Source organism: Chelon labrosus, assembly GCF_963514085.1.
Source record: "Chelon labrosus genome assembly, chromosome: 10".
In the NCBI taxonomy this organism is placed as follows: domain Eukaryota; kingdom Metazoa; phylum Chordata; class Actinopteri; order Mugiliformes; family Mugilidae; genus Chelon; species Chelon labrosus.
Genome location: NC_140360.1, coordinates 18,698,802 through 18,709,990, shown reverse-complemented (window position 1 = coordinate 18,709,990; position 11,189 = coordinate 18,698,802). Strand labels below are relative to the sequence as shown.

General features: G+C 42.6%; 2 protein-coding genes across 2 annotated transcripts; one reads left to right on the top strand and one right to left on the bottom strand.

Annotated features, from left to right (window-relative positions):
- The first annotated feature begins 176 nt into the window (after positions 1–176).
- Positions 177–2,518, top strand: mrps25 (mitochondrial ribosomal protein S25). The gene is made up of 4 exons (XM_084553166.1): positions 177–438; positions 824–930; positions 1,026–1,113; positions 2,029–2,518. The coding sequence occupies exons 1-4, from the start codon at positions 305–307 to the stop codon at positions 2,216–2,218; spliced, it is 519 nt and encodes a 172-aa protein (XP_084409292.1). The 5' UTR covers positions 177–304; the 3' UTR covers positions 2,219–2,518.
- Positions 2,519–2,599: 81 nt separating this feature from the next.
- Positions 2,600–10,960, bottom strand: rbsn (rabenosyn, RAB effector). Its single transcript, XM_084553154.1, has 12 exons — positions 10,866–10,960; positions 9,730–9,990; positions 8,684–8,818; positions 8,466–8,566; positions 8,315–8,360; positions 8,062–8,223; positions 7,698–7,960; positions 7,446–7,516; positions 7,254–7,340; positions 7,076–7,178; positions 6,481–6,585; positions 2,600–6,386 (listed from the first exon to the last, which is right to left on the bottom strand). Exons 2-12 carry the CDS (start codon positions 9,890–9,892, stop codon positions 5,280–5,282), a joined length of 2,343 nt encoding a protein of 780 aa, XP_084409280.1. The 5' UTR covers positions 9,893–9,990; positions 10,866–10,960; the 3' UTR covers positions 2,600–5,279.
- Between the last annotated feature and the right edge of the window lie 229 nt (positions 10,961–11,189).

The window sequence follows — 11,189 nt, the reverse complement described above, 5'->3', positions numbered from 1 at the left end:
ATATAGGTGGATATATACAAATACAGCAAAATGATGTCAATGTGAAAGGTTTAAAGGAAAATCTGTATCAAATTGGACTTGAAAATAACTATGTTATAACATTTTATTTGGTGAATAGTTTAGAGTCCATCAATTCCTAACAGCTAAAATTAGTAACCATAGTAACAAGTACGCTGCTGCGTCGCTCGAGTGACGGCGACCCCAAACGTCATCAACGCGCGTCCCCTTCCTTGTGCTTGTGTGACTGCTTCGGAAACACAGACTTGGTTCAGATGGTATTTTGTAAATAAAAGAAGGGGTTAAGATGCCTATGAAAGGAAGGTTTCCGATCAGGAGGACCCTGGAGTATCTCCAGAAGGGCGACATCATCTTCAAAAACAGAGTGAAGATCATGACAGTGAATTACAACACACACGGAGAGCACAGCGACGGAGCAAGGTCAGAGCTAGCCGCTAGCGGCGTGTGAATGTTAGAAGTTGAGATGAAACGTGTTTTACATCCAGTTCGGACTGCTAAAGAAAATGTGGGAGATCGGATGAAATTATGACATTGATAGCCAGCAGCACCAGTTTTATCCCAGTGGTGATGTTAGCATGTTAACATATAGCGCGTGCTTAGTTTTGACCACATATCATTTAGTGTTATAAGTGGCTTAATTGTCAATATTATAATAATACCGGATACATTATAATACAACAAAAAGAAAAACTGTTATTCGTGTTACACATTGCTTCTCAAATGTTTATTATGCACACAAATGTATAATGTGAAGCTGTTTCTGAATCGTGTAGTCTGTCTCTCTCTCTTTCTCTTTGTTTTGCAGAAAGTTTGTGTTCTTTAATATCCCTCAGATTCAGCACAAAAACCCCTGGGTCCAAATAATGATGTTCAAAAACATGACACCGTCTCCGTTCCTGAAGTTCTACCTGGGTGCGTACCCTCACATGTTGTCCACTGTGTAATGCTGTGACTACACACTGTTGGAGGATTTGAGTCAGGTCTTCTCTGTGCCTCTCTATTTCCAGATGATGGGGAGCAAGTACTGGTGGATGTGGAAGGGAAGGACCACAAACAAATTTCACAACACATCAAGACGATTTTGGGAAAATCAGAGTAAGTATATCTGACCCCTCTAGTTTTTCACCTTTTCAAACAGATAAAATTTACGTTCTTTTCCGTCAACCGATAACCCATAAACACAAAGCAATAATACGATTTTGGACATTTATTTAAAATCTGCATTCCGACCATTTCCCGTGTCTCCGATTCTCAGATCCCCAAATCCACTTTTTGGCACATTCAGATCGTTTTTACTTTTTAAAGCTCGACAGCCAAAAAGCGGATCGTAACAAGTGGTCTGAAATGTGACTCCAGTCTGACTTTTAGAGATGTCTAAAATTTAAAGTGTCTTTTGCATCACACGTCAGTGTGACACACAATTTTTGATGTCACATCCGGGGTGATGGAAGTGCTGAGCAGAAACCATGTGACTGTTAGTAGAGCACTAACACCATGGAGAACACCAGGCCCTTAAAGCTGCATCACCAGTGTAGGCATGTAGTAAATGACGCCTACGCAGGCAAAATGAACAGATTATTTCTTATAAGCACATATGTTTAATACATGTTTGTTTAATGTTTTTCCGAACATTGTTATGTCACAGTTAAGTTGGTCTTCGACCTTTTGGATATAAAATGTCATCACTTAATTCTTTCATGGCTTGTTGTTCTTTAAGTCTAACTGAATGTTTGTGAGAAATTAAGTATCTTAAGGTGTTCTTGACATGTGTCAAACTAAAAAATTTCATAATTTATAGGAAGGAAAGGCACAGGTGTTACTAGTAATACTGGTGACAGTGAGACATTGAACCATTTCAGGACCTAAACCCAAAGCTGCCAAATGGAACTAGGCCTTGATGACTTGTACCAATTCCAACTCTATTGTTTCCTGCCAAAATGCAAAAGAAAATTCCAATCCTGCTGAGACTGGACAATCTGTTCATGTATTTACTCGTCTCTCTCTCCACAGAGACGTGTTGCAAGCTGAAGCTTTAGCCAAGATGCAGGCCTCGAACCCCGCCCACTTTGGGCCGAAGAAGTACTGTCTGAGGGAGTGCATCTGTGAAGTTGAGGGCCAGGTGCCGTGCCCTGGCACCACGCCGCTGCCCAAGGAGATGACGGGCAAATACCGCGCCAAAATGGCAGCATCACAAGAGTGAGAGGGTGAGGAGGACCACAGACTTTTGTAGTCACTGGACAATGTTACGACACTGTGGTGTTTGGTTTCATACGAGTGCATGATCGGACCGGATCTCCACTCTATCCTCAGTTGGCTACCAACACATGTGTTTCACATGTTTTCGCTCCGAGTTCTATGGACTGTTTGGATAACTTGACATTGCAACTTGTCTTTGTACCTGATGAAGAATCAGCTCATCCACATGTGATCTTAAGTGGTGTAGACCTCAAGTGAATACTGTAATGTAAACATTTAAATAAAACACACATCTGTGACAAAATTGCTAATTAATTATAATCACCATTTTATATACACTAATCACCCACAACATTAAAACCACTGATCTATTCTTCTAGGAAAGTTTGGGTCACGGATTTCATGAGGATTTTACTTCGACGCATACCGCCCGATTTAACATACATCCCTTCATTACACATTACTACCATGCCTCACCACAAACATTAATCAAGAATGACACAACAGAGAACCCAGTGCATCGGAACCTGGAGGATCTGTTGACAGACACCACTGGACACACCAACATGTGTCTATACCCCGACCAGCCCGAGCTGTTCAGGGGCATGAGGGAGAACTACACAGTAATTAGTCAAATGGTTTGGATGTTGTGGATGAGGAGGATGTGTATAATATTTCCATGCAAGGACGTTAAGATTAGACACACGATCACCGCGCTTATGAAAAGAAGAGACACAACCATATAAACTATAGACAAGATTTTATTTCATTGGTGCTGAAATGGGAATTTTCTAAAGTTTACAAATTGACGCCTGTTAGTGAATCAAATCTTATTAAAGCAGAGACTCCAATTACTTTCAAAGCTAAAAATCAACTGCGAACACGAATAAAGAAGCTCCTGGATTTGTTTTCACTGTCGCTAAACAAGTTTAGTGTTTAGACGATGAGCAGTGTGTGAGATCAGCAAATGACAATATGGAGCAAAAGCACAATGACAGATTCACGTCAGTCTTAGCAGCACTGAGTGATAATACTTGCTGGCGTTCGTGTAGTGTGAAAAAAAAATTGTTGCTTTGACCTAATGTTTAATTGGATCTTCACATATCTGAATATTACTTACAGTTGCCTACAGTGTCTGAATAGTGTTTAGTACCTACATGGCGAGTGCTGGCTGAACTGGTTGGATGAACTTTAAAAGGACATCTTAGATTTAATGGATAACATGCTGCACATACAGATCTCAGCAGACAGCACAGGACACAGAGTAATGTCGCTCAACACATCATCTCAGCGGTAGGTGATTAAAAGCTGATTAAAGGAAAGACGAGTCCTGATACAAGCTCAACATAACACACACATGCAGCCCACTGTAAACAATACGGTCACTCAACCTGCAGGGTTGCTCGGTAGGACACTGAAAACATTTCAGTTCACTTGGCTCTCGGTGGCATTTTTCTTTTACCCATGACATAGACGAGATGTTATAAAAACCTTACATCTCACATCTAAACCCGGAGAATGACAGAAAATGTCACCCAACATGAACAGGTTTAACGTCTCAGTTCAGTTTTACAGAAAAAATATGCAGCAGAAATTAACAGCCGTTTGCACAAAGGCTCAACTTAAACGTGGTTTCTTCTGATCCTGATAAGAAGATACATAGAGTTTATACAGAGTCAGTATTTCCATGTGTGACAAGCAACAAAAATGGCAAAATTTTGTGTTGCAAATATATGCTGTGCTGCACCAACAAATTGTGACTGACATAATTTGAATATTAATATTGTAACATTTTTTAATAATATTTGATCAGAAAATCAGACTCCTTCAAACATTGGGGTTACTACATATAGTATGGATTAAATAATCAGATGGTTATTTGGACTGAGAATTGCTCATGGTCCAGCTAGAAGAGGAATACACAGTTTAGTTATTTAATATTTGATTAAATGAACAGACAAAATCTCAATGAGCAGGAAATTTGAGCTGTGCTAACCTCTATGTTGGTTGTACGATGGACGAACCATTTGCTGAAGTGCGGTTTTGAAGCTCAGTGTGGCAGCTTAGACCGTCGCCATCCTGCGTCTGGCTCCGGTTAACTCCTGGCTCTTTAAAAAATGGTCAAAGAGGTGCTGCTTTTGAGTGGCCCCAAATTCTGCATAACTTTAAGCCTTGATATAATTTAAATCGTTAATACACCGTATAACCACAGTGAAAAAAACTGCCCTTTGTACTGGACTGTGAATCATTTTTCACATTTTCTCATTTTTTTACGGCCTCGGGATCGCCGCTTGATAGGAAAGGTTTTGCACAGTTTGTTTTTATATTAGAATATATGTTTACAGCCTTTATTGGTGAAATGTGTGAACTCTAATAAACAAACTCTTCAATATGTCACTTGAGTCAGCATTAAGTCAACTATGAGGGTGAAACTCTCATAGTTGTCTTAACAAATTTAGTGGGAGGAGAAAGAAGCGAGCGTGCCCGACTTCCTGCCTGAACCTTATCTCTGTTTGAAGCCACATTATCTGTTACACCCTCAAACCTCCAACCAAACAGTTGGAACTTGAGTTGTACTGTGGGTAATGAAAGAGTCAGTTTTTCTGCACAAAAACAGTCTAACATTAACTAAGTGCTTAATTGGTGGAGTGCTCTTTCAACTCTTTACACATAACTATAGCCGACATTTTGACTTTGTTCATCTGCTCGTCAGTCAGTAATACATCCTGACTTCCTCAAGGCCACAGCCAGTCTCAGTTCAAACAACCATCTGTCTCATTAAAGTGACATTCTTTTGTCTTCTACTGTTCATGTTTGGGGTTAATGGGTTAATATCTTCATTGACACATCTATACAAAACTCATTTTTACTTTCAGTGTGCGACAGTTTCCAAGTGGTTTATTGGAAATTAAGGAAATTAGTCCAGCCTACTGAGCTCTAGGATTCAAAATGTAGTGCAGCAGACCTCACCCAGATGAAACTCAGAGGGCTCATGGGTCATATAAAGTGAGCCAACCTTGCCTTGGTAAGCAGCAGGGGATCAGGGGGACTTCAAGGAAAATGTGTTAGCGCTTCTTTTTCTTTTGTTCCTGTAGGGTGCGCTGTAGCTCTCGTAAGTTCTCTGACAGGAGCTCCACCTCGTCCAGACGGCCGCTGAGCTTCGCATCAAAAATGTAGGCCCTAATGTTGTCAATCTGCTGCAGCAGCAGCTCTTCCTCTATCATGTCCACATCAGGCAAAATCTCATCATCGTCATCGACTTCAAAGGGGTTGGTGGAGACTCCAGGAGAATTCCCTGAGGCCTCCATGAAGGGGTTACCTGCATCAGTGCTGTCATCCTCAAAGGGGTTCCCAGGTGCAGTCTCAGCTTGTTGGTCCTCTACTGCACCTTCATCGTCATCAAATGGGTTGTATTCTTTCTTCCCATTGGTTACCTCTTTGTGTTCCTTCTCGATGTCCTCAAAGAAGGGATTGGATGGATCCTCCTCAGTGGGAGTAGCGTCCTCCTCTTCAAAGGGGTTAAGGGAGGTGCTGTTCTGGCCTTCACCACCAGGAGGGGTAACATGGCCTCCTAAGCTCCTTAATCTTGGTGGCGACTCCTCCTGGCTTGTGAGAGCTTGTGACGACCTTAAGGACGAAGGGCTCCTCTCAGCTTTAGGAGTGAGGTCCCCTGCTGCAGTGTCTTCCTCTCCCTGGTAGCCTCCTGCTGGGTTGATATCCAAAGACTGCTCCCAGGTGCATGAAGGCAGGGTGCAGGCCATAGTGGGGCCCCATTTCCCTCTCTCCTCCCTTTCCCGTGCCTCCAGGCGATTGATCTCCCCCTGCTGCAGGCTTTCCTCATGAGCCAGCTTCTGGGAGAGTGTCACAGCCAAGCTGGTCTGCTGCTGGTCATATTCATCCTGCAGCTGACGCAGGTTCTCTTCCAACATGGCTACCTCGTCAGTTTTCTGGGCTTCTCGCGCCTGACGAAGGAATGACTGAATGTTTTCAATCTGCTGCAGCAAGGGGTCTTCCAGCTCGCTGCGTACATGGACGGAATCTGCAGAGGGCAGCCAGCCACCAGCTTTGGTCATGCGTGGCGCTCTAGGGGCCTGTGGAAGCTCTCCGTTGGTACTGGCAGGTGGACGGTTTCTCTCAGAGGCCTGCCTCCTCTTCAGAGCCTCCTGGGATGCCTGTTGAGCAAACGGGAAACATATGACAGAAATACATTTAGCGTGTTTTTCCCCAGTGGAAACAATCAGTAGATGTAGAGACAGACAGTTTTACCAGTCTCTCCTGTTGGAGTCTCTTTTCTTGTTCCTCCTTTCTCTTTTCTTTCAACTCTTCATATTTCTCCTTAGTGGGTAAAGACATCAGACCTAACAGCTTCTCCTGAAATCGAGGACGTAAAGACATGAATGCAGGAAGAAAGAAAAAAAAGCAAGCGCAGGAAACAGCCTGTTCAAAGTGTGACAACGGAAGATCATTAACAACTCACCTCATTCGGTGAAGTGAGATAAAGTTTAAGGGGTCAACAATGACATGACAGCGCTGTTGTAATGTTGTCTTTAAACTGTAGGAAATCATGTCTTTCCTGGTCTACCTGTGTAGCTGCGCTGAACTTATTAATTGTGGTGTATGAACACTGTTGAAGATGTAAACATTCACACAGAAACCTTTGGGTTATCTGCGTTAATGATTAGGATACAGTTAAATAATTACTTCTTAATCATACTAGCATTAAAAATAATACCGAGTCTGCAGACAGAAAAGGTCACATAGTGTCTAAAACGTCCAGAGGAGGATTTAAAACAAAGGAAGGAAGCTCGCTGTGTGATAATTATTTTGTATGAAACACGTTTCTCCTTTTTTCAGACTTCACCTGAACAAATAGCGTGGCTGTGTAGCGGATCATCCTCTGCAGCTGCAGCGACTTTGGATGCGGTGGTGGATCACCTTTAACTCCCAGCGTTAAAATCCTCTTACTGAGAAGAACAGGACTCTATTCAGACTTCAAATACTCCATATTTGACACACATTATAAAAGCTTTGACGTGTACCTTAGAGCATCGATCAGCTCGTAGTATTTCTGGACTTCCAGTCTCAGTCCACCGGCAGTGTCAAGATTGTATGTAGTTTCTCCGGCGCTGTGAAAGTACAGAGCTGATGGTAAGCAATAAAACTGTCTCTCAAATAAAAAAAAATCTGTCATAGCAGAACTGGTTTAACAAGTACTTTCTAATGCTGCTTACTTGAGAGACTCAGCCATTCGGATATACTCTGGAGCCCTTTCATCCACCTTCTCCATGCACATCCTCAGTTTCTAACAGGAAGACAAATTTTGACGATGTGAACAACAGGAAACCCCAAAAGAAAAACATTGAATGACGGGAAGGATACAACAGAGTAAACTCAAGAGCTTGAAAAAGCTGCACTTCTAGTTGGAGCAGACAGACTGTAAAATGCCACAGTCTTAATTTTAGCAATGAGGCTAATTAACCAACCTCATAAAGTTTCACTATATCTGGAATGTGGTCCTTCTCTTCTAACTTCTGCTGTCTCTTCAGCAGTGTGTCCATACAGTGGTGACAGCAGCGGATCCTCTCGTCATCCTTTTCTTCCAACATAGAGGTTACACTGCTCAAGCTGCTGATGCTGCCTCTCCTAGAGCCCATCCCACTGCTGCCACCTCCTGCTGGGGGCGACTGAGACTGACCAGGACTTCCAGGCACGCACAGGGCTTCCCGAGTCCCATTAATCAGCTTTTCTGTTGATGGATAAAAAGCAAAAGAAAACTTGCAGAACCTGTGGCAAAGCTTGACTTCTAATATCTGACACTTTTATTTCCAAGGTGTTATTCATACATACGGGCCAAAGGTAAGGGGACGAATTCCATGCACTTCCTACACATGATGGACCCACAGAGGCGACAGTGGTGCCGCCTGTTACGGATGTTGAACTTGTTTCCGCAGTCAGGACAGAACGGGACGTCCGAGTCATTCACCCACGACACTACAGACTTCTCAATGGCTACAAAGGAGCATGAACACTAATTAATTATAATATTTATGAAAGCATATTTTCATACAATGAGTATTCAGAGTTTTGATGAAACACAAACCTCTAATTTTAGCAACATCCGAGTTGGTTCTGTCAAACGACGTCAACTGAAACGTACATTTTCATAGTAAATATGTGGCACCGTTTCAACTTTTAATTTCAGAATCAGTGAGAGGAAAACTTGAAACAATGACTTGCTATTGTAACCACACCTTTTCCAGTCTGATGATGAGCTTGTTTACTTCAATGACATAATGATCTATCCGAGCTGCTCTGTGTTTTTTGAAGAGGTCCAGGTGACTTCTAGTTGCTCCTACAACAGAAAAAAACACTTTTGTTAGTGTATCATATAGAAACATTTATTATTGTCATATTTTGCCCTAATTAGAAATATTTAGGGAGCAATTTTAGTTCAATTTTCCAGTCTCACCCAGTTCTTGAGGCTCCCACATGTAGGGGTCCACCCCACCGTAGTAGAAAGACTCATAAGTTCCAGTATCTGGTCTGTCATCTCCATCCCTCTTCAGCAGTTTATCTTTGGCTTTCTTTGCCTTCAGAACCAAACCTGGACAAAGACAATATCAGGACATGGCTAATGTGTGAATAATGCAAAAAGAAAATTATATACACAGGAGCTGTTATATGCTTCACTGAGATTACATGAGGCAATCCTTTATTGATCCCACAGTGAGGAAAATTACAGTGTTACAGCAGCAGAGGGAACAGAACAATAACACACAGGGTCCGTACAAAAACGTGTAAAGAACCAAGTTATAAATAAGTACCAATAAGTATTAAACTTGCAGTCTACCATAGTAAAATAATGGTATTCCACGACTTAAATTCCCAACAATGAGTGGTAATTGCACAATACACATTAGGTAGTCACTGATATTTAGATCCCAGTGACGACATTTGACTTAAAAATGTGATTTTTATTCTGGTGCATCTGAGGTTGGGAGAAGGCTTGGTTATAGAGTCTGACAGCGGGAGGAAGGTAGGAAGGACCTGTGGTACCTGTCCTTCACACACTGCAGATGAGGCAGCCTGTCACATAGGGAGTTGCCCCCACATGGGGTCGGGACATGTTCTCCATTAAGGGTGATAGCTTTGCCATCATCCTGCTATCTCCCACCACTTCCACTGGATTTAGGGGGCATCCCAGGACAGAGCTAGGCCATCCTGACCAGTCATTGTATGTATTCAGTCCACAAGAACATGCAATGATTACTAATGTACACACCGAGATAGCCCATGCATGCATGCATACATTTCCAACCAAGCTGCAGCAGCTTATTCTGCCAATTCATCTTGCCAACAATTCCCTCTGATCCAACACTGCAGTGCACCGTGCATTGTACTGCTGCCTATCACCAGACCAGACAGTACAGAGTAATTTCTGTTTCTTTAGACTCTGTTTTGCGCTCAAGCACAATATACCAGTGTGTCTGTGGGTGGACAGTACGTTGTACTTACTTTTAAGCTGCCCCCTAACATGGCGGTCATCCGCAGAGTGCTCCTCTTCATAGTGATCCTGGAGCTGGTAGAACGACTGAAGGTCCTTCAGGCACAGTGGGCAAAGAAAGCCCTCCTTCACTTCACCTGTAACCTCAAAGGGGGGTGGGTAGCTTGAAGCCATGGCAGCAGGTGGCTGTGTTGTCGGAGAAGAGGCGCATATCAGGGGGTGCACAAGCTACCCCATGTTAGCTCCATGCTGCATGAGAAAATCCCAGGACGCTAAACACCAAGGGAAGAAGAATGAAGCTACACATACCATACATGAAATCCCTTAATCAAATTTGTACTAAAATGACAAAACAAACGGATTTAAACGTGTATTCTGGTTGGTATGTGAATCCCAGCCATGTTTGATAATTTATGCAAACCTGTGCAATTCACTGCAAAGAAACAGTGTGACTTTTATGAGTTAAACATGCGCTGCAGGAGTGTCACTGCAATAAACGGCGTCTATTACGCATCTGATGAAGGCAGCGGATAGCGGAGCTAAAACATATCACATTTCTTCTCACTTAGTCACAATAGACTTATTATTGTGTAATACTGCTCCCATGCTTGAATAAAAAGGTTACACCCCAAAAGTCCATCCCTTTTCCAGCTAGCAAGCTAACGTTAGAGCAGGCAGTTTTAACGAGTTACACATCAAACATTTTACACTTATTATAGTCAGTTAATGTGGCGTATGTTTTACTGATCTCATGCACTGTTGTTAAACTGTACCGCTAATTTGTTAGTAGCTAATTCATGGCTAAAATTATATCTACTAGGCGCAGTGCTAAATCAACACCTAACTAAACACCTTATTTATCTGGCAGCATGTAAGCGCCATTATAGACTGTGATATCTGGATACTAACTATGACATTACTGAGGTTATGTCGTTACATATTCGTTTAATAGTTTGCCAAACCTTAGCTACCGTTATACTGAACAGAGACTCTAGCGTTAGCACGAGAAGGCTAGCAGCGGGCTGGCTGTCTTTAGCCATCGTTTCTCCGCCACCGCTGGTCCAAACACGACATTAAATGACTTGCCACTTCATGAAAACAAACACTCGCTGACTAATTTAGCATACGAGGGGTGATTTGTACTTACGAGTTTAACGGAAAATAACTGTTTTGTTGACAACTGGGTGTCTCTCTGACAGCTCGACAACACCACCAGCTGCAGCGGCAGCAGCAGCAGCAGCCCTGCCTGGTCATGTGATCAGCATCCAGTCGGTACGGAAAGAGAGAAGGGACTAACCACACGCGACACACGCGAAAAGGACGTCGCTACACAGAAAACCGGACCACAATAGTAAGCCACAACTATTTTTGATGTTTCTTTGATTCCCCTTTTGTTTTCTGCCTACGGTTTACAAGTGCAGTGCTGCTCTAATTAACCCATGTTTTCAGACTAATTGAAACCTAAATGTGA

Bases quoted from the DNA above. Each gene is read 5' to 3' on its own strand.
- mrps25 (XM_084553166.1), top strand. From the start codon at position 305: ATGCCTATGAAAGGAAGGTTTCCGATCAGGAGGACCCTGGAGTATCTC. The intron at 439-823 runs GTCAGAGCTAGC...TTTGTTTTGCAG, and splicing joins GAGCACAGCGACGGAGCAAG to AAAGTTTGTGTTCTTTAATA. The intron at 1,114-2,028 runs GTAAGTATATCT...CTCTCTCCACAG, and splicing joins ACGATTTTGGGAAAATCAGA to AGACGTGTTGCAAGCTGAAG.
- rbsn (XM_084553154.1), bottom strand. From the start codon at position 9,892: ATGGCTTCAAGCTACCCACCCCCCTTTGAGGTTACAGGTGAAGTGAAG. The intron at 7,961-8,061 runs GTATGTATGAAT...ATCCATCAACAG, and splicing joins CGTCCCCTTACCTTTGGCCC to AAAAGCTGATTAATGGGACT. The intron at 7,341-7,445 runs GTAAGCAGCATT...GTACTTTCACAG, and splicing joins CGAATGGCTGAGTCTCTCAA to CGCCGGAGAAACTACATACA.